The sequence below is a fragment of the Tamandua tetradactyla genome, chromosome 2 (genome assembly GCF_023851605.1).
Source record: "Tamandua tetradactyla isolate mTamTet1 chromosome 2, mTamTet1.pri, whole genome shotgun sequence".
Lineage (NCBI taxonomy): Eukaryota > Metazoa > Chordata > Mammalia > Pilosa > Myrmecophagidae > Tamandua > Tamandua tetradactyla.
In genome coordinates, this window is record NC_135328.1 from 158,166,688 (window position 1) to 158,191,052 (window position 24,365).

A 24,365-nucleotide genomic window follows, 5' to 3' on the forward strand; every position below is an offset into this window, starting at 1 on the left:
GGTGCCAGGGCCAGGCTCGCTCCTGGAAGTCACGTCCCACATTGCCAAACAAAGATGGCAGACTGCATTTTGCACTAAGGAAAAATGCTGATCACACATAGTGGAGGTACCATTACCACTCTGTATGTGAGGCTGACCACTGAGACAGCAACCATTTCTTTCTGCTGACTTTCAGAGTTGTAAACTATGCTGCAGATCATTTAAAGAGTCACAAGATGGTGTGACTTTAGCTTTGTTTATGAGATGGTTTTATTTAGGATCTGCTCACAATATTTATTTTTATTTTGTCAGATTTGATCGACCAATCTTTATTAAGATATAATCAACACAGAATGAACCACATATTAAAATTAGGAAACCTAATGTTTCAACACTCATGAAGCCATTGTCACAATAAAAAGTTTGATTGACCACTTTATTTTTATACTTTTAGCTACTAAAACCTATCTTGTAGTAAAGCTTCTGTAGGAAAAGTATTTGATTGGAATCTTGAAATACTATATTCGTTTTTCTTTCCTCAAACTAGTTTCCATAATGGTATATATTATTACATGAGGTTTCTTAGGACATAATTATCGCATTAAGAAACATACTGTATAAAATTGTATTCATGTATGATGATTTAAAGAGTCAATCTAGATGACAGAAGTTTTTGACTGATTTACTACTATACTTCCAAAATACATCCAAGACTTTCAACAGATTTAAAAAATAATTCTCCTGACAATAAGCAGAGGGTAAAGACTCAGCAGTAAAGGATAAACTGTTGACCATCTGTGTGTGGTGGTAAGAACACTCATGCGCATGCTTGGGTCACTTAACTTTTATAGTTTCAGTTTTACCTCTTATAAAATACATACTGCTAGACTGAGTTTACCTGAAAATACTACTAGATGATAAGATCTGAGCCCCTGACAATTATGGGAAGATAACTACACTTTTTATTTTTAACGTTTCCACAATAACTATGCTATACACAGGCAAAATGACACGGCTTTGTTTTGGTTATCCAGCAAGCAAATGTTACAAAGGGAATGCACCTCATATTTCCTCTACCTCCAAAAAGCACAGAAGCCAGACCTGACACAGCATTCCAAGCTAGTCCAATTCATTGTGCATTTCTTGTGCTACCAGACTTGGTTCCTTCTGGCTGCTTCTGTAGTCTGATGAATCATTCCAATTTCCTGCACAGCACTATTAGCTCTCTCTTCCCACTCCTGCACCACAGGGAAAATTATAAATAAATTCTATATTCATATGACAGCACCATACCCAGGCCTGTGTAGTTTCTGGGACTAATTGCTTGGGGAAAGTCAATACACTAGTGACAGTCTCATTCCAGGCTACACGATAATTATATGCTAATTACATGCTAATGCATTTGGGAATTAATTCAGTTACCTCCCCGCTACACCCTCCCCCACCTCCAGCACTGCAGTGAAGGGGAGAGAAACAGATTTAATCAAATTTTCTTCTAGGGGCTTAATGTAAAAATTCTTTTATACACGAACTGGCTCATCAACCGTCACAATTTAATGTAACAAGGGAGTGCCACAGCAACAAAACTGCTAGCAAATGTCATGTTTGAAATCAGTCACAGACAGGATCTTACAGAGAAGCAGAGTTTCTGACTTCAAAAAAGTCACAATGTACTTTTGACCATTCTCTTTTCTACTTTCTATAAATTAGCCTCATCTGAGAATCTAAAAGAAAGAAGATCAAATCTAAATAAAAGGAGGCTGTAAGCAGAGTATGGAATGACACAACAAAGTAATATATAAGTATATAAATATTTCTCATATTTCTTATATAATGCTTCTCAAATAATGAGAAATAATGAGCAAACAGTGGAGTTATATAAATAATCAAGATGTGGATAGTTTTATCTCAATTGAGGGGGGAGACACAAAAATAAATGCATTATGGGTGGGTATGTATAAACACATGGTTTGCTCTACCCCAGAAATTCGGTCCGTATAATCTAAAAGCCCACTTCAGACGTTTCTTACATAATGCAGTGTTCTTCTACAATCTACTATACTGCAACATCTGAAAAACAGCTATTGTAACTCTGACTTTATCTTTCCTGAAACTAGTTAAATCAATTTCTATTCTCAGCTCAAAACCACATTGGATTTGAGATTACACTATATACAAAATTCTCACATATTCTAGAGAAAGGATTTATATTTCTTCTTAGCTGTAAAAAGACATCAGGGAAATGTTTCCAGCATAAATATATTCCTCTGCTGTGCCCTACTCTAAAGCCAAAAAGTCCTATGAGAAGATGGATCATGACTGCTTAACAATCCAGTGTGTGGTTTTCCATTCTCCCACTCTTCAGGGCTCTGCACGGAGCTGCTGAGGAGTAGGAAGATGGTTTTCCTTTGAAGACAAACACAACGATATAAAAAATTTCAAAAGACCTATAACATGCAAATCCACACAAAAAATAGCAGCTAAAATATATTAAGCTGTTCTAGTCTACCAAAACTGCCAGAATGCAATACACCAGAGATGGACTGGCTTTTAATAAAAGGGCATTTATTTAGTTAAAAATGTATAGTTCTTCAGAGGAAACGCAGCTAACTTTCAACTGAGGTTCTTTCTTAGGTGGGAAGGCCTGGCCTTTTCTCTAGGCCTCTGGGTTCCAACAACTTTCTCTGGGGTGATTCCTTTCTGCATCTCCAAAGGCCTGGGCTGAGCTGTGAGTGCTGAGCTGAGGTATGCTGAGCTGCTTGGGCTGTGCTACGATGAGCTCTCTCATTTAAATATCTAGCCAATTAAGTCCAACATCATTCATTGCAGCAGGCATGCCTCCTAGCCGACTGCAGATGTAATCAGAGACAGATGAGCTTCACATGCCATTGGCTCATGTCCACAGCAACAGAACTAGGCACCTTCATCTGGCCAAGCTGACACCTGAATCTAACTACCACCACATAAGGTATTACCATGTGACAGATACTATGTCAAAACTTGACATATCTTCTCTTATTAATTTCCACAACACACTCTTATTAATTCCGACAACACCCTGTTGATACTATACAATCATTAGACTGTCAGCTCTATGCATTTTGCTCAATAATGTGAAACAAGTACCTTGTTTATATAGTGCTTGCCACATGAAGATGTACAGTAAGATATTTGCTGAATGAACACCCTCCATTTGAAAAAGGAGGTAAATGAAACTTTGAGAAGATAAATAGTTAGACAAAGGTCTGTGACACTAGAGTCTGTGCTTCAGTGTTTCTTATTAGTTCTTGTTGGAATTTTATTTTTAAACAAGAGAATCAATGGTGGTTATAGAGGGGAATTAACTTATTGTGACGTTTAATCTTTTATATTTTCCATCTCTGAATGAATATGAAACTGATGAATAGCAATTAAAAGGTCAACTTCTAAAATTCAAAATAAATTATAGGAGGGTCCCTACAAGGCAAGACGTTAATTTTTTTTTCACCCAGGAGAGCTCTTCCAGTCCTCTAGTCTAGCAAACTGATACCTAAAGTTTCTTTCAGTGAGGGAGGAAATGCGATTTATTTAAAGTCAACTACATGCCATGCAGTACGTTCATCCTCTTCTGAAACGCATTAATAATGGAAAGAATAGGAGGGTGCACTAGTATTTCAGTGGTTAGAACGCCCGCCTTCCATGTGGGGAACCTGGGTTCGATTTCTGGACCATGTACCACTTCCCCGCCCCCCCAAAAGAGGAAAGACTTGGGATAAGTTAAGTAGGTCTTCCAAGTCCAGTACTTGCTGCCCTGTGCACAGTGTTGAATTTTGCATTTAGTCTTTCAAACAGTTTCATAAGTCAGCAGCCACAGACCATTTATTATCAATATCTAAAAAATACCTGTGCTCCTGTTGGTCTAGATCCTACAGGGCATCTTATCTTGAATTTTACTAGGGTAGAGAGAAATAGAGTCTTCATGTTCTAAATTACACTCTTTGGAACATTTTCATATATGGAAAAAGACAGGGAATCTTTGTCTGTGACAATATATATATGAGTCCCTAAAGACTAAAGCATTATAGATCAGGACTATCCTGGATCTAATCAAACAGGCTTTGGTTAAAGAAGTATCAGAGGGAACACAGCATACTTCAGGGCCTAGAGCATGGGTCTGATTCCGGCAAGCCTGGATTCTTATCCAAACCTAGTCGCTTAATTTTGTGACCTTAAACAAACCACTTACCAAGTTTTTTTTATCCATAAATGGGGGTTAATAATAGTATTTAGGATTTTTAAGAATATGCAATGTGACATGTAATAATGGTGTTAGTAATAAATCAACAAATTAGCTCTTACTTTAATCAATATTACCACTACCATCTCTTTAGTCTCATCCCTGAGAAAGTCTCTAAACATCAGCCAAAAGGAAATACACTCGAAATAATGAATTATATTGAACATCTTTTGATGTAATAATTATGATAGCCAGTGCTACTGCCCAATGTGGATGCCCCTTCATGACACTATATTACAAAGGAACAAGGAAAGAAAAGTAGTCCCAGAAGTCCCAGTCCCTATTTTGCAGAAACAGGTTTTAGGTTGGGAGAAACTACTGGGACTTTGAAGGGTGAGGTGAAGCTAACAGTCTCACAGATGCATCTTTTCAGCTCTGGCTATAGAAATTATCAGGCAAATCAAATTGTGAATGACTGTGAATTCTATTCTGAGTCAGAGTCTGAAGAAAAAATCATAAAATCAGTGTATGCTCTCATTTCAGAGCCTCCATGATGCAGCTCTCCTAAACGTCCAAATGTCGGAGCACTTTATCCAAGGGGACTGAGAACATAGTGGTTAAGAGAGCTAAGAAGTTGAGCTGCCTGATGCTGAATTCCAGAACCATCATGAACTTTGAAACCTCACCAGTAAAAGAGGTTCTTGTGTCTGGCATCTACACTAATTATTATTATTCTTACATTTTTCGTTTTGTACTGTAAATATTTTTACAAGTCTGCTTTCTTCTTCTACACTGTTAGCTACTTGCCTAAAGTATTCATCTTTTTATCCATCTCTTTATATTCTGTTATTATTGGCTGAAAGAATGAACAAATGAATGAATAATCTAACTAAGATTAACTCAGAGCAGAAACCCTGACAAAGTTGAGGAAAGTAAGGGTAACATTCTTCAGATTATTGATGAACTCATCTGGAGAGTAATTAATTAGTAGAGGATCAGTTCTTACCTTCCCTTATCACGTCCTTATTCCTAAAGAATCTATGTGGCCTTAAACCACGTGAACAAGTTGACAGATACTAACTATTCCTTGACAAGTTCACAGGCTTTGCTGGCTCTAACACCTTCCCTCTAAACTGAAAATCAATAATAACTGCAACAAAACCAAATCCAACTGTCATACTTAATACAAAATCCAGAGTTACAATAAACACTAACAATATTAGATTAAAATACTATCAAATTAGTATTTAACCTTTTTTGAATTGACATTAAAAAAGTCCTAGGATTTTAATACGTTTTTATGAGATTTTACTTAAGCTAATTTAAGCACAATTCAGTTTTTATTCAGGTAGCAAGTAACATTTGTAGGTAACAATTTCTGTTCTTGCTTACAAAAATGATTTTAAATACAAGTATAAAATACTTTTTCAACCTTCTCTTTTACCCCATTTTTCTGTACACCACCCCTGCATCTCTTTCTCCAATCCCACTAAAAGAGAAATAAAAAACACAGGCTTCTCACCTCTAACAATTCATCTCCAATATGCATCCGTCCATCTGTGGCAGCAGGCCCTTCTGGGTTAATTCCCACCACAAATATGCTCATGCGTGATCTGTCCTTATTACCAGCAAGGCTGAGTCCAAGTCCATTCTTATCCTTTTCAAGTTCAATAATGTGCAGTTCCCCAGGCAAGTCTGCATATCTTTGCCTGATTTTTTCTATTAAAAAAATGGTTAAAAAATAAATAAATAGAGCAGGCAAATCTTTATTATCAAGACATCAGCATGACCCCATACACACTGTATTTTCTTTACAATGCTACCATTTGAGAACGAAATCCTTAAGATCATAAATGACTTTACACGCAGGTTACTATTAAAAATTAATTTATCTACAGCTAAGAAATTTAGTTTACCCATAAAATCTCTGGTTGTTCAGGTTCACACTGAACTTGATTTTCTGTGGATTATTTTTCTAGCTAATACATTCAACACAATGTGGTAGAAACATACTCCAACTCAAAACCAAACAAAAAACCCACAACAGATATTTATAGAATGCTAGCTATGTGCCAAGCAAAGTGTTTGGTCCTGGAAATATAACACTGAATAAAACAGACATGGTTTCTCCTCTTACAGACTTATAGTCCAGAAAGAAAGAAAATCAATAATCAATCCTAAATAATTACATTTATTTAAAGTATACAAAGGGTTCAAAATAATATTGTGTACAAAATAAGCAAAATCAAAGGATGTTGGGTTAGGTATCCGACCTAGATTTAAACTACGACATCTACTCAATGTTGGCTGGGGAAGTCATGGACACATGATGTAGTGGCCGTCTCCCAGTGCTTGCCTATCCTCCTCCTTTTTCCTGGTGCTTGTTTGTGTGCAGGTGTTCAATATGTTTCCATTTTTGTTTTTTTGTGTACAGTTGTCCTCCATTATCAGTAATTACTTTAAAAGTAAATGGGTTAAGGGTGAGCCACAGTGTCTCAGCAGGCAGAGTTCTTGCCTGTCATGCTGGAGACCCAGGTTCAATTCCCAGTACCTGTCCATGCAAAAAAAAAAGTAAATGGGTTAATGCTCCAGTCAAAAGTCAGAGACTGAAAAGTTAAAAAAAAAAAAAAAAAAAGGCAGAGACTGGCAGAATGGGTACAAAAGCATGACCCAACTACATGTTCTTTACAATTCTTATTTTAAAGTCAAAGATACAAGTAGTTTAAAAGTGAAAGGTGGAAAAAAATGTCACGCACATAGTAACTAGAATAGAGCTGGGGTAGCTATACTATAAAATAGACTTTTAATCAAAAAGAAGATCACTATATACTGATAAGGGGGGTCAATTCAACAAGGAGACATAACGATTATAAATATACATGTACCTAATGGCAGAGCTACAAAATATAAAGTAAGAAAACATTAAGTGTAAAAACTTTGACATATTTGATTCCACCAAAATTAAGGCTCTTTCACAAAGAACATCATAGATAAAATTAATAAATAGAAATTGCAACAGAAGATATTTGGGGTATCTAAAAACAAAAAATTAATACACATGGTATTTCTAAAAATCAAGCAGAAAAAAACAGCAACTCCTATAGAAATCTTTTGGTTAGTGTAATTATTTAGGATTAATTATTGATTTTCTTTCCTGCTGGACTATAAGTCTGTAAGAGCAGAAAACAGGTCTATTTTATTCAGTATTATATTTCCGGGACCAAACACTTTGCTTGGCATATAACTAGCGATCAATAAATATCTGTTGTGGGTTTTTTGTTTGGTTTTGAGTTGGAGTATGTTTCTACCACATTGTGTTGACTGTATTAGATAGAAAATCTAACCAAAAATCTAATCTTTTGGTTAGATTGCTATAGAAGTTGCTATTTTTTTTCTGCTTGATTTTTGGAAATTCCCTGTGTATTAGTTAATGTTCTTTGTGAAAGAGCCAATATTGCTGGATGGTAACTTCTGATTAGATGATTTCCATGGAGTTGTGTCTCCACCCATCCAAGGTGGGGCTGCTTCCCTTTAAGAGGGAACCATTTTGGAAAAAGCTACAGAATCAACAGAGCCCAAAACAGCCACAGGCTTTTGTAGATGTGGAAAGAATGTGCCGCCAGGGAAGCCTTATAAATTGAGGAGAGAAAGCTAACAGACATCACAGTGTGTCTTTCCAGCTGAGAGAGGTGTCCGGAACCCAAAGGCCCTAGGAGACACCAGCCACCTGACCTCCGAATGGCATCAGCCTTTCCTGAGTGAAGGTAACCTCTTTCTGGTGTCTTAATTTGGACATTTTCATGGCCTTACAATTGTAAACTTGCAACTTAATAAATTCCCTTTTAAAAAGCGGTTCCATTTCTGGTATATAGCATTCTGGCAGCCTAACAAAATAAAACAGTAGGTAACTGCAGGTAATCTTGGTGCCTACAACTGAGAAAGGAGAGATGAAATATAACGAATATCACAGCACACTATCAGTAGTTAGAAGCATTTATTTAGAACTAATAGTATAAACGGATTTTTAAAATGCAGTTCTAAGTGAAAAAACTGAAAAACAGAACGAATGATACCAATTATGTAAATTAACATGACTGTACAAAAAAGTATAATACCTATTTTGCAAGCATATGTACAAAGAGATGAATATTTAGTTCATTAGGAGTGGTTGCTTAGAGTGGATAGTAAGAATTGGGAATAAAAGAGAACAAAGAAAACCAGACAAGGACAGCAAGCAGACAAATGATGGTTAATGCACTATGAAGTAAGGATTATTTTTACTGCAACCTTTTGCCCCTGAAGACTGAGTAAAGAATAATGTTGAAAAAGTTTTAGTGTTCTATTAATATAAAAAGACATTCAGGTTCAGAATTTGTCTAGACCTGTTCAACCTCCAGGTAAAAAAAATAAACTTCGTGACCATTAACAATATATTCAACTATTTAAACAGGTAGATGCTTAAAAACAAGAGGTAACTTTGAGAAAATAAAGCTCCATCACTCAACTGAACAACCTGTGCTAGAATGGTGAATCTCTAGCAACATGTTCTTGTAGCATAGCGGAAAGTGGAAAATCAAAGTGTCAGGATTAAATTAAAATCTGGTTGGGTCACTTGGTTTCTTCAGACCAATTATTGAACCTCTAAGCAATGTGCAATTTTTATCTGTAAAATGCATATCACCCATAAGTGGTTATTACCTAAAAATGCCTAGAATATAGGGACCCAGAAAGTGTTAGTGTTAGGAAAAAACTAAAACTATGATTTTGTTTCTGTGATTTAGTCAGTTGAGGTCTCAAGTGAGCTTTCAATTGGTGACTAAGCTATCCTTTTCTTCTTTAACTTTATCTATCTTATGGCTAATTGAGTCTTATGAAAGGAAGCAAACTGCTATCCCCCATGAGAGCATAAAGCAGGTAGCCACACGGACCTCCAAGGCTGACACCATTCTCCCCCAGATTCTCCTCCCAAAGCTACTCATACTGAGGAGTCCCTGAAACATTTCTGGAGGTGCAGAGAATCACACTACTGGATCAAATGTTTGTCTTGGGGTAAGAAGGCTTCTCAGGTGACTTTGAAATTGTTGTTCATCAAATATGGAATCAAAGTCCGAATTCCTAAAGGAGTTAGACACACTCTAACAACAGACTCCCTTAGGAGTCTTCCTAAGGGACTAATACATAAATTTATTATCTTGGATTTTTAAAACCAACAGCTGAGTTTCTTTTAACCACCTGGGGACCCTATTTTTGTACTGAATGTTTTGTTTGACACAACTATAAAACCATTTATTCAATTAATTGATTAAGGGCAAATTCATGATATGCTTGGGATGTAAAGAGACTATACTATGGAATTTGCTATTTTTTTCTTTTAGCATTTTTATTGTAAATTATATATACAAAGCAAAGAAAAAAAAGCAATAATTTTCAAAGGATACTTCAATGAGTAATAGACTTCAGAGTTCGTTATGGGTCACCATTCCATTATTTCAGATTTTTCCTTCTAGCTGCTCCAAAACACTAGAGGCTAGAAGGAATACTAACATAGTGAATCCATAGTCATACTCTGATTTAATGCTTGTTAAATCCTGTTTTCTCTGTAATACCTCCTAGTTCTCCCAGTCTATAGGGATCTTTAGGCAAGGCCCATTCTGACTTTTTCATATTGAGAAAGGTGTCGACACTAAAGAACAAGGGGATGTAACCGATAATCTCGGAGAGGCTGGTCCCTCTGGGTTTCAAGATTGATCTGACATAGGAAACCTCTGGGAACTACAGGTTCCAGGAAAGCAAATTTAGTGCATGAAAACTTTATAGAGTCGTGGTTCAAGCCCTAGGTGTTCTTAAGAGTCAGCAGGAGTGGTATTGGTTGGGGTTCAGAAAACCATGGCAATTAGTACTATCTAACTGAAGCTTGCATAAGAGTAGCTTCCAGAATGGCCTCTTTATTTTACGTATGTTCATCCATTATTTATTTTTAGTCCATATGTTTTACTCATTTGTCCATATCATAGATAAAAGCTGCCTCAGACACAAGGTTTTCACAATCACACAGACACATTGTGAGAGCTATATCATTATACAGTCATCTTCAAGAAACACAGTACTGGAACACAGCTCTACAGTTTCAGACACTTCCTTCTTCTTCCTCTCTAATACACCTTAAACTAAAAAGGGGTTATCTATATAATGCGTAAGAATAACCTCCAGGATAATTTATTGACTCTGTTTGAAATCTCTCAGCCACTGACACTTTATTTTGTCTCATTTCTCTTTTTCCCCTGTTGGCTGAGAAGGTTTTCTTAAACCCTTGAGGAATTTGCTTTTGAGGCCCTGAAAATCTATCACTGGAGACAAATAATCATATGCCTAGATATAATTCAAAGCAATGAGATATAAGAAAAATACCAATAGCTGAAGTCACATATCTATTTCACTGGTTTGTCAGGAAAACCAAACAATGTCTGCAAGCTACACTGAATATTAAAAATATTCTAGCAAACTCTGAGTCTATTGATCAGATATAATGCAATCCCTCTACTGCACAAAGCCAAAATCTTTTTTCAGTCAACACTTTTGACAGGACTGCACTTGGCCTCTCCCAATTTTATTTGCCAAAACACTTAACAAATGAGTTGTTCAGCATTCCTTACTTCTTTTTGTTTCTTTTTTCCCTTTCACTTGTGGACGAAAGAGGTAAATGCAACATAAAGCTCAGCAAAAAAGCAAATTCTGAAACAATAAGGAGTTTAGCATACTTGAGTTGATATAAAGTATTATTAAAAACTTGTTAGAAAAAAAAACTTATTGGAGAACTGTTTGAAGGAACTATGTAAAAATCTTTCAGGCTGACTGGTGCAGCCAGGTCACATCTGCTCCCAATCCATGAAGGCATAAGACTGACCCACTGCCACAGCTCTATGCATGCACACAAAGGGTTCCTGCCTTAGACCAGTGCACACCAGGGTTACACACCGCAGACAAGTGCACCTACACTGCTATATCCTCTCTGCCCGCTGGGCGCCCATGTTCATAATCGTCTGTGTAACATCCTCAACCTGCGCCCACATCTGCCCTGAAACAAAATGCTGCACTGACTGCCCCACCCTGAACCCTGTTCCCTGCTGTACGTCATCCTGCAAACACAAATTCTTAGACTACCAAAAAAAATCAACTCCCAAAGTAAATCAATCAAGATATTTACATGCCATGAAAACAGCAGAAACTCACTAAACATATCATAGTGCAGACAGATATAGCCCTGCCTAATGACCAAATTAAAACACCCGAGGAGAAACAGATGCTGAAACAACTAATCAGAGATGTTCATACAACTCTACTTAATAAAATAAGTGGGATAGCAAATGACATAAAGGAGATCAGGAAGACAGTAGAAGAGCATAAAGAGGAATCTGAAAAAATAAATAGAAAAAATGGCAGATATCACAGAGATTAAAGAATCTGTAGATCAAATAAAAAACATGTTAGAGGCACACACCACCAGATCTGAAGAGACAGGAGAAAGAATAGAGGATAGGATAACTGACTTCGAAGATTCTAAATAGCAAATAGCAAAAAAGATGGAAAAAACTGAATTGGATCTCAGAGAAATGAGAGACAAAACAAAGCACATAAATTTGCTAATCACTGGTGTCCCAGAAGGAGAACAGAAAAGCAAAGGCCTAGGAAGGGTAGTTGAGGATATAATGGTGGAAAACTTCCCAACCTTCAAAAAGGACATAAATAGACAAGTCAAAGAAGCCCGAAGAACTTCACACAGAATAAATCCAAACAGGCCTTTCCCAAGACACATACTAATCAGTCTGCCAAATGCTAAAGAGAAGCAGAAAATCCTTAAGTGGCAAGAGAAAAACAATCTGCTACATATAAGGAAAGAAAATAAGACTGAGTTCAGACTACTCAACTAGCACACTGGAAGCGAGAAGGCAGTGGTATGACATATTCAAGATCCTGAAGGAGAAAGACTTCCAGCCAAGAATTCTGTACCCAGCCAAACTGTCCTTGAAAACTGAGGGAGAGGTTAAGGTTTTCACAGACAAAGAAGTCCTGAAAGAAACTGTCAACAAGAGACTGGCCCTGCAAGAAATAATAGAAGGAATTCTGCTGGTTGAAAAAAAAAGACAGGAGAGGGAGGTTTGGAGGAGGGCATAGAATTGAAGAGTACCTCTAAGGGTAATTTAAAGGATAAAAAGAGAAAGAGGGAAACGAATGTACAGATCTGACAAATAAAAAAGATAAATGGTAGATTCAGGAAACACCTTTTCAGTGATAACCTTGAATGTTAATGGACTAAATTTACCGATTAAAATACACAGATTGGCAGAATGGATTAAGAAACATAATCCAGCTATATGCTGCTATAAGAGATTCATCTTAGACATGAGGGTCCAAATACAATGAAAGTGAAAGGATGGAAAAAGATTTTCCAAACAAGCTGTAACCAAAAGAAAGCAGAAGTAGCTATACAAATATTGGACAAAATAGACTTCAAATGTAAAGACTTCATAAGAGAAAAAGAAGGACACTATATACTAATTAAAGGGTCAATTCAAAAAGAAGATAAAACAATCATAAATGTTTATGCTCCCAATCAAGGTGCTCCAAAGTATATGAGATAGGCAGTGGCAAAACTGCAGGGAGTGATAGATATCTCAACAATAATAGTAGGAGGCTTCAATACACCACTCTCCTCTATAGATAGAACAACCAGATAGAAGATCAACAACTAAATAGAGAAATTAAATAACTTGATAAATGAATTAGACCTAAACTATAAATGCTGGAGAGGATGTGGAAAAACTGGGACACTTAGGCACTGATGGTGGGATTAGTACAATGGTGCAGCCACTATGGAAGACGGTTCCATAGGAAAATAAATATTGAGTTGCCCTATGATCCAGCAATAGCACTACTTGGTACATATACCCAGAAGAGCTGAAAGCAATGACACAGACATTTGCACATCAATGTCCAGAGCAGCATTATTTACAATTGCCAAAAGATGGAAAAAAACAAAATACCCATCAACAGGTGAGTGGATCAACAAAATGTGGTATATACATACAATGCAGTATTATGCAGCAGTAAGACAAAATGAGGTCCTGTAGCACATGAAAAGATGGATGAGCCTTGAGGACATAATGTTGAGTGAAGTTAGCAGAACACAAAAGGATAGATACTGTATGATCCCACTTTTATGACCAGCATAAAGGTATAGTTAGAGGCTTACAATACAGAATATAGAGGACTTAGAAGCTAGAGATGGGTGAACTGTTAGCTAATGAGGCTGAACTCCAAAGAAAGGGAATAGATAGGAGTGAAGGTGGTTCTCTAGTGGGTCTGTAAGTAATATTACCATATTGAAGATGAACAAGATTGAAAGTGTTTGTATAGACCTACATGCCTCACTGATTAATACTAGAAATATGAATTAGTTCTCATAAGAATTACTTCAAAGATATGACTCTTGTACAAAGAGTGTTTAAGTCCAGGATACAGGGGAAAAATTGCTATTGCATGCTATGAGTTATGTTCAAAAGGAAACCATCAGCACTACCACAGCAACAGCAGAGGTAAATAATGGGGGGAGGAACAAGAGTTAAGAGGCAGTTTAGATTTCCTGTTTGGTGAGGGTATGTTTATTGATTGGCTTTCTCTTGGGAACAATGACATTATCTACAATGGAGAATGTTGATGGACTATGGACTTTGGGTCCTCTACATGATGCCCGATGAATGCAGGTGGCTGAAGGATGCACGGACGCAGAAGTAGATTGGCAAATGATGGTGCATACTTATGAACGAAGGTTATGTTGCAACAAAAAGGAACAAAGTCGTGAGGCATGCAATGATGTGAATGAACATGTGGGACATTTGGTGAGAGAAAATAAGCCAGAAACAAAAGGACAAGAATGGTATGGTGACCCTTACAAAATGCTTATAAAACAGGGGGCTAGACTATAAGCTTTAGAGCAGACACATTAAGTCCAGAGTGGTGATTTTTATTTTTGTATTTTGAAAAGCTATTATATATATAACCTTATATTTACAGATAAGAATGAAGCCAAACAGGTTGGGGTTAAAGTAATTCAGAACATAGGGGTAAGGAAGACTGTCTATACTTTAGAAACACACATACTGTTTGAGACCAATGGAAGAAAGGTATATTTGGTCTGGAACTGAAATTTTCTGTAGTGCATAATCTAATTCAAACTATCTGTATAGCTCATTTGAACAACTGAAACACAGGGAGCATAGAATAAGAAAGAGGTCCTTTAATCCTGTATAGATTATTTTAATGCCTGGCTACATCCTGAGTACATTAAACAGATAATCAAAAAGTATTGGCAAAGTCCCCTGAGGGATGGAAGAAAGAATATGGAACTATTAAACCTTATAATCAGGGAATCCCTTGATACTGTGTCAAACTTTAGGGACACCCATATCAATAGGACATGCCCTCGATCATGAGGTTTACTCTTGTGAAGCTTATATAGGTAGCAGAGAAGCTTAGACTACCTATAGGCATGCTTAAGAGTTACTTCTGGAGGACCTCTGTTGTTGCTCAGATATGGCCTCAGTCTCTCTAAGCCCAACTCTGCAAGTGAAATCTTTGCCCTCCCCCTTACATGGGACATGACTTCCAGGGGTGAATCCAGACCTGGCACCGTGGGATCAACAATTCGATCCTAACCAAAAGAGGGAAAAGAAGTGTAAATAATAAATTATTAGCAGCAGAGAGAGTTCAAATAGGTTGAGAGGCTACTCTGGAGGTTGCTCTTACACAAGCTTCACTTAGATCTTGCTACCTGTCATATCCTGCCAACCCCCAACCAGGACCATTCCAGTGAATTCTAAAGAATACCTAGGGCAATAGGTAAGATTCCACAAGGGATCCATGTACTAGAATAACTTTTCAGAAACTTACAACCTCCAGATGGGTCCTTGCTCCAGATAAGTCCTGAAACCTAGCCCAGTCTCTCCAGAACATCTCCCTACCCCGTATTAGTGACAGCACCTTCCAATATGAAAAATTTAGAATGGCCATAGCCCAAACACCCCTAAAGGGAAGGATGGAAGGATCAAAGGTGATGGTGGAGTTATTCAGAGAAGATAGGATTTAACAAATGAATATGAATGCTGAATCATTAAATTGATATCTCTTTTAGTCTCCAGTATTTTAGAACAGCTAGAAGTAAAAACCTAAAATCGTGGGATTGTAACCCATGTCAAACTCTGAAATATGTTCAACAACTAATTGTGGTGCTATGCTTTGAAATTTATTGTTTTGTACATACGTTATTTTTCACAAAAAAAAAGAAGGAAAAAAGTCAATTGTGATGATAAAAAAATATTTAAGCCCTCTAGCCTTCTATATTCTGGGACAGCTTGAAGGAAAAAAAATATGAGAGGATTGTATGGTAGCCCATGACAAACTCTGGGATCTGCCATGTAACTACTTTTTGAAGAGTGCTTTGGAAACTATTGCTCTTTTATTTCTTTGCTTTGTATATATGTTATACTATACAATAAAAAAGCAAAAATAAAAAAAATCTTTCAATATATTTTCTCCTTTCATGCAAAACCATCCTATCAGTAAGAATTATCATCTCTGCATTCCAGATATGGGAAATATGACTCAGAGGTGTTTAAAAAGTTGCCCAAGTTCACCTATTAGTAACTGAAATGCTAAGAATGCAAACTAGTTTTGTTTAACTGTCTTCACCACACTACCTGAAAGTTCCTTTTTAGATTTCTTCTTTCTTTCTACCTTCTTCTATTAGAACATAAGTTTCTTGAGGCCCCTGTCCATCCCACTCACTACTATATCTTCTGCATCTAGAACAGTGCTTGACATATATTAGGTGGTCAATCTAAAACTGTTGTAAGCATAAATGAATGATTTCTAAGGTCATCTTCAATCACTGTGCCATGCTGCTCCATCACTGTCTCTAAACGTCGCTACGTAAAAGCAATTTCAGACCTAAAAATTAAATTTGACACACAGTATTTTTTTAAAACAATAAATCTCTTCATTTAGAAGAAACAGTAGAAGAAGAATGGTTTCCTCTTTAGATTTGTATCCAAATATGACAAAATCCACTAGGACTACTAGAAAAACAAATAACTACATGTATATTAACTTGCAAAAATCCACTCTATTAAGCCTAAGAAACATAAAAGGCAAAAGGTTACAGTTTCTCATTTTTTTCATTGCATGATGAAACAGGAAGAATAGTAGCATGGTCAAATATTTTCTAATACATATGCCTTTTAACCTTCTGTTGCATTTTTATTGTTATGATTTTTAGGCTCTAGAATTTTAGTTATCCTACATTTTAAATTTAGATTCATAGCTAGAAGGGGTTTAAAAGACGGCATAGCCCAATACTTCAGGTGAATGGATTGCTGTGTTTTCACCATATCATGGAAACAGCAACTTTTAATTCAGGCAAAAAAATTAACAGATTTTCAAGGTTCATCTACGTTGTAACATATATCAGAACTTCATTCCTTTTTTATGGTTGAATAACATTCCATTGTGTGGCTATGCCACATTTTGCTTATTTGTTCATCTGTAGATAGGCACTTGGGTTTCTAATTCAATGGGAGAATTAGTTTGTAACTCAACAGAACAATTATAAAATGGGAACATAAGAGACATATGTTCGATTATGGCAAGGATTTTACCTGTCTTCTAAACCATGTATTCTCCATGCTTCAAATAATCTCTCTTACACAGGAGATGAAGGAAAGGACTATTTTAGCATAGATGCTAAACAGAGAGGTCAGGGAAGATATTTTAGGGGATATACCACATAAGCCCAGACCTGAAGGACGAGAAGAAGCCAGGTGATAAGTTGTTAGTCCAGGAGGAGATAATAGCATGCACAGTGTCTTTTGGTTGGAAATAATTTGGCTTCTTCTTGGAAAGGACAGGTCCCAGTGACAGAGGTAAAATGAAGGAGGGTGTTCTGAAATGGGTTGAGGAGAAAACCAGGATCCAGATAAGGCAAGGCCTTTAAGACTAAAAACACTGGATTTTTTTTCAAAATGCAATGAGAAATTGTTGAAGGCCTTTAAGGAGAAAGTACCCTGATGTGATTTATGATTTTAAAAGACCTTTGTTATTTCTGTATGTATTACAAGGTACTTACCGCCAGAGTCCAAAGATGAGATTTAGGTGGCTTGAACTGGGGTGGTGATAGTGAGAGATGGAGAAAAGTTTTATTGTGCAAAGGGAGTAGAGTTGGGAAGAAAGATTTTACAATAGAATTGGTCCAGTGGAGAAAGAAACTTCAAGGAGAAAGGAGGTTGGGGAAGAAGACAAATCCCTGAAGTTAATTTAACGGTCCAAGTGATACATAGATCTCTTTTTTAACTATTCTCAAAATACACAGGACTCAGAATCCAGGGAACAATTAAACTAAGAGTACTTTACATTTAAGAAACCACCTGGTTACTTTCATAAGACTAAATAACATGTAGACTATCTCTGGCTCTACAATCAAGTTTTAGGACTAAATGGATTTGTTTTGACTATACAACAGATAACTTTGGAATTTCCAACTCACTCAATCTTACCTCATCCTCTGCTTTCCTTTCCTCTCTCCCTTGTAAATCTCAGGCTTTTCCTGTAATTTGCATTGCCAACTGCTTCTATTTAGTAGGTATAATAAAAGGTGAACTATAATTTCAAAAAAGGGGAGAAGGAAAATAAAGTTAGTGTAGGGTGGGTGGGAGAAAAAGCAGACTTGAATTTTCACGTTTGAAAAATCGTGACACTGCATGCCATTTTACTTTTTAATTAAACTTTTAAGAGGGAAACAGTAGAACACTGTCTGTGTATAGCTGAGTCAGCACATAATGTTCTGCTGCCTGAGGGCCTCCACCAGAGGACAACTTGCTCATTTACTCAGAGGCTGCAGGGAGCCGTTTCCACAGCAACTAATGAGGTGGGGACTGAAATAATTACAAAGAAAATATATAAAGGAGGCAGTTTTATTAAAATTTATTCATTTCAATTTCACTAAAAATATTTGATTTTAAAGAGTTGGGATAAAGTATATTGCTTTATTTGAAGCCAATGGATCTTCCTAAAATAAAAATTTTAAAAATCAGAAGAACCCATAAGAACACAGACACACAGATGGCCGTAAATTATGAGTACGAGCTTTTAGCAACAAAATATTAAAAGTGTCCTTATAATCCAGGATCTCACTAATTTCACTTGTTACTGGCACTTCCTGGAAATATTTATAATAAATAACCAATCTTATAATGATTCTCATTGACTTTCACAATGTTAATCTAATGACAATAGTACTTCTCCCAAATAACCTAGATGTCCTTCCATTTCTAAATAAAAGTGAGATTAGGATGTACGTCAACTACTTCTTTTGGCACCGTGCTTTACTCAAGTATTCCTGAATGGACATCAGATTAGAATAACTAGAGAAATAGTCTTTTGACTCTGCTGAACAGTTATGCTGGTTTGAAACATGGATTTTGTAGCCCCATAACAATGTTATTTGAAAAACGACTCTCATGTTGCTCATTATTCTGTATCAAACATCCTCACCTTTTCCCTGTCCAAGAAAGCCAATAAGATTTCTCCATCATTGTCTCAGGGTGTTTTCCTATCATGAAAGGATATTAGGTGTTGCTACGCAACAGAGCCTTTCTTCCAAGGAAGAAACTTAAAGTAACTGCCCCTTATTATTTTTTTTTGACAATAAAAATGTTCTATATTTTGTTTGGAATATTGGTTACATAATAAAAATATTCATCAAAACTTTTTTCATCATACATGTTAAGATACTATATAATTAAATCTTTTTTCAATGTACTCTATTTTAACATTTGTCCCCTATTATTTATTTATTTATTTATCTTCGCATGGGCCGGCACTGAGAATTGAACCCAGGTCTCTAGCATGGCAGTGGAATACTCTGCCTTCTGGGCCACCATGGCCTGCCCTATTTATTTTTAATCCATATGTTTTACTCATCTGTCCATACCATAGATAAAAGGAGCATCAGATACAAGGTTTTCACAATCACACAGTCACACTGCAAAAGCTATAGCATTATACAATCATCTTCAAGAAACATAGCTACTGGAACACATCTCTACAGTTTCAGGCACTGCCCTCTTGCCTCTGTAATACATACACCTTAAACTAAAAAGGGGGATATCTATATAATGCATAAGAATAACCTTCAAGACAACCTCTCGACTCTGTTTTAAATCTCTCAGCCACCGACACTTTATTTTGTCTCATTTCTCCTTTCCCCCTTTTGGTCAAGAAGGTTTTCTCAATCCCTCGCTGCTAGCCCCAGCTCATTCTAAGATTTCTGCATCATGTTGCCAGAAATGTTTACACCCCTGGGAGTCATGTCCCATGTAGAGAGGGGGATGGCAGTGAGTTTGCTTGTTGTGTTGGCTGAGAGAGAGAAATAGGCCACATCTGAGCAACAAAAGAGGTTCTCCGGGGGGTGACTCCTAGGCCTAATTTTAAGTAGGTTAGTGTTCTAGTTTGCCAGCTACTGGAATACAACACACCAGAGATGGATTGGTTTTTAATAAAAGGGGATTTATCTCGTTAGTTCTTCAGAGGAAAGGCAGCTAACTTTCAACTGAAGTTCTTTCTTAGGTGGGAAGGCCTGGCCTTCTTTCCAGGCCTCTGGTTCTAACAACTTTCCCCGGGGTGATTTCTTTCTGCATCTCCAAAGGCCAGGGCTGAGCTGTGAGTGCTGAGATGAGGCTTGCTGAGCTGCTTGGGCTGTGCTATTTTGAGCTCTCTCATTTAAGCACCAGCCAATTAAATCAAACATCATTCATTGCAGCAGGCACGCCTCCTAGCCGACTGCAGACATAAGCAGCAACAGATGGCATTCACACGCATTTGGTTCATGTCCACAGCAATAGATCTTGGGACCTTCACCTGGCCAAGTTGACAACTGAATCTAACTACCACACTTAGCCTATCCTTTGCGGGGATAAGTTTCATATGAACAAACCAAAAGACTGAGGGTTCAGCTTATTGATTTGGTTGTCCCCACTGCTTGCGTGAATATCAGGAAACCTCCAAATGGGGAAGTTGAAGTTTTCCCCTTTCTCACCACTCCCCCAAGGGGACTTTGCAAATACTTCTTTATTCGCTGTTCTTATTACTCTGGGATTTATCGGGGCATCACACTGGACAAACCTACACAATCTCATGCCCTATTCAAAGTTCCATATATTTATGGTGTTCAATTAACCTGTCCATATAAGTTATACTAGAAAATGCACTAGTCAAAATATAAATTTTGTACCAAATAAACATTTTTTGCTTTAGTCTCACACAGAAGTTGAAGTTTTAAAATACGAATGACCATCCATTTTCAGCACACTGCAATGTTAACATTCCTTTGTTCTTCCTCATGCAAAAACATTTTCTTGTTTTGCTTTTTAAATTATTTTCTTTAAATACAGTTTTATTGAGAGACACTCACACACCACACAGAAGTATACAACTACTGGCTCACAGTATCATCACATAGTTGTGTATACATCCCCATGATCAATTTTGGAAAATTTCATCACTCCAGAAAGCAAGTAAAAATACAAATTAAAACCCAAATCCTCCCAAACCCCTTATCCCTCCCCCTACCCCCACCCACTGACTGATAGTATTGCTGTGGTACATTTGTTAATTGTTAATGCAAGAATATTAAAATATTACTGTTAACCATAGTCCATAGTTTGCAATAGGTACATTTTCCCCTTGTATCCATCTATTATTTTTTTAACATTCATTCCCCCTATTATTTATGTATATTCCATATGTTTTACTCATCTGTCCACACAGTAGATAAAAGGAGCATCAGATACAAGGTTTTCACAATCACAGTTACATTGCAAAAGCTGTGTCATTATACAATCATCTTTAAGAAACATGACTACTGGAACACAGTTGTGGGCACTTCCCTCTAGCCTCTCTAATACACCTTAGACTAAAAGGGGGAAATCTATATAATGCCTAAGAATAACCTCTTGACTCTGTTTGAAATCTCTCAGCCACTGACACCTTATTTTGTCTCATTTCTCTTTTCCCCCTTTCGGTCAAGAAGGTTTTCTCAACCCCTTGCTGCTGAGCCCCAGCTCATTCTAGGATTTCTGTCCCACATTGCCAGGGTGGTTTACAACCCTGGGAGTCATGTCCCACATAGAGATGGGGAGGGCAGTAAGTTTACTTGCCGTGTCAGCTGAGAGAGAGGGGGGCCACATGTAAGCAACAAAATATGTTCTCTGGGGGTGACTGTTAGGTCTAATTTTAAGTAGGCTTAGCCTATCTTTTGTGGGGATAAGTTTCATATGAATAAACCCCAAGACTTTTGGTTGTCCCCACTGGAAATCTCCAAATGGGGAATTTGAATTTTCCGCCTTTCTCACCATTCCCCCAAGGGGACTTTGCAAATATTTCTTTATTCACTGTTCAAGTCACCCTGGGATATATTGGGTCATCACACTAACCTGGACAAACCTACAAAATTTCATGCCCTATTCAAGGTTCCACGTACTCATGGTGCTCAATTAACCTGACAATATAAATTATATTAGGAAATGCACTAGTCAGAATATAAATTTTGCACCAAATAAACATTTTTTGCTTTAGTCTCACACAGAAGTTGAAGTTTTAAAATATGAACGACCAACTATTTCAACACACTGCAATACTGACATTCCTTTGTTTTTCTCATGCAAAAACATTTTTTAATGTGTACATTTAGTCCCTAACATTGTACACTCAAGGCATTCCTAGATTATACCATCTCAGTCTTTATCATCTATCTTTCCTTCTGGTTTCATATGTACCCCCAGCCCTCCTCCCTCTATCCTTCTCACATTCAGCTTCATTCAGTGTACTTATATTATTGTGCTACAATCAGGTGAAAATTGTGCTATCCACTTCTGAATTTTTACAATCAGTCCTGTTGCACAATCTGTATCCCTTCAGCTCCATTTACCCGTTATCTACCCTATTTCTATCTCCTGACGACCTCTGTTCTTAACTGAAATTCCCCAAGTTCACTCATTAATGTTAGTTCATATTAGTGATACCATACAGTATTTGTCCTTTTGTTTCTGTTAATCTCACTCAGCATAATGTCCTCCAGGTCCATCCACATTGTTACATACTTCATAACTTTATCCTGTCTTATGGCTGCATAATATTCCATCATATGTATATATCACAGCTTGTTTAGCCACTCTTCTGTTGATGGATATTTGGGCTGTTTCCATCTCTTGGCAACTGTAAATAATGCTGCTATAAACATTGCTGTACTACCCCGTATTTTAACAGAAAATTAAGTTAAACACACTGGAATAATAACTCAGTGTAATTTTAGAAACATTTAGTTACTTGGCCTCTTTCTAAATAACAGAGAATATAATACAGAGTAAATATTCCTTCTGTATATTAAATATATCAATCCCATTTTTTAAATCAAAATTTTGATAAGCATCTCAATCTAATTTTTCTTATGTGGTAGCCAACCCAGGTTCTCTGAGATTAGTCAGCACATGCAGCTTTGAAAAATAAAAATACATGAAAGAAAGTTATAACTAATCAGAAGAAACAGCACATGAGCTCAAGTAGTTAGGAGGAAATCTCAAATGAATATTGAAAATGTGTCAGCATAAAAAAATTGTATTTGACATAAGAATAAATGTACCAACTTTTTCCTTAAATGTTGCAGAGGTTTTTACAAGGATATAAACTTGATAACATCATTTAGACCTATGGCTGGCAATAAACAATTGAACTGTCAAAGAACAGGAATTAAAGCTAACATTTATATAGCAGGGTTGTGCTAGATACTGTTCTAAAGTGCTTAACTATAATTTCAATTCATTTCATCATTCTGATAGCTCTATGAGGTAGGTATTATCATCCCCAATTTTACAGACTGGGAAACTAAGGCACAGAGAGGATAGATAACTTGTACATAGCTAGAAAATGGTAAAACTGGGATTTGAACCAGAGACTTTGGCTCTGGAGTTCATGATCTTAGGTGAAAGTCAGGGCTGGAATTAAACAAAAAATATTACATACAGAATTCAGAAGAAAAACACAAAGAAGTTAAATAATTTCGATGTTTTTGTCCACATAATTTCAAACCATTTTAGATAAAAAAACAGAAAAGAATCAACCACAAATTTACAGTGATAAAAGTCAGACAACTAACTAGAAGAAGAGTCATTATTTCCGTAAGTGACCATATAGTGAGGGAAGAAAGCCTCAAATAACAATGAAAATATCAAGGTTTACCATCAGCAGGACCAAAACACAAACCAGTCAATTTCAACATGCAAATTTTAAGCACAAGGCACTGTTTATGATTAACTGAATATTTACTATCTATCAGACACTATGCTGACCCCTTTGCATATTCTGTATTATAAAATATAATTCTGAAAATGTCCATTAACAATAGAATGAATAAATTGTGGCATATTCATTCAATGAAACATGACACAACAATGAACACAAACAAATACTGCTATAGGCAACAATAGAGTTGAATATTAGAAACATACTGTTAAATAAAGAAAATCAAGTAAAAAAAAGAGAATACTTTACATGATTCCATTTTATCAAGCGCTAAAATAGACAAAATTAATCTATAGTTTGAGAAGCCAAGAGATAGTGGTAAGTTTTGGGGAAGAGGGAAGAAGTAATGAACCAGAAGGGGCACAAACTGACTTACCAGGTACTAGCAATGTTCTACTCATGACATGGACAGTAGTTACATAGAAATTTGTTCATTGTAAAAGTTGATCAAAGTAGACATGTAAGATTTGAAGTTTTCTGTTTGTGTGCATTTCCGTTTCTATGCATTTATTTTAAAATTAGAGATAAAATAATGCAAGGTGTGGACCTTGTTTAAATTCTAATTCAAACATACCAACTGTAAATGTAGGTAGATTAATGGTATGACAATTGTATTGTTAGACATGCATATGTATGGATGAAATGACAGGGTGTCTGGAAATGGTTTTAAAATATTTCAATAAAGAAAACTAAGGGATAGATAAAACAAATAAAGCAAAATCTCAATAATTATTGAATCTGGGAGAATAATTTGTGGGAATGCACT

The 24,365-nt window shown here is 36.5% G+C and overlaps 1 protein-coding gene across 4 annotated transcripts in view; it reads right to left on the minus strand.

Annotated features, from left to right (window-relative positions):
- PATJ (PATJ crumbs cell polarity complex component) overlaps positions 1 to 24,365 on the minus strand; it is a 473,288-nt gene that overhangs the window by 190,193 nt on the left and 258,730 nt on the right. For all 4 annotated transcript variants that reach the window (XM_077149461.1, XM_077149460.1, XM_077149463.1 and 1 more), the window contains one exon: positions 5,718 to 5,914. In XM_077149461.1, coding sequence (XP_077005576.1) covers positions 5,718 to 5,914 — 197 coding nt within the window. The remainder of the gene's footprint in view (positions 1 to 5,717; positions 5,915 to 24,365) is intronic.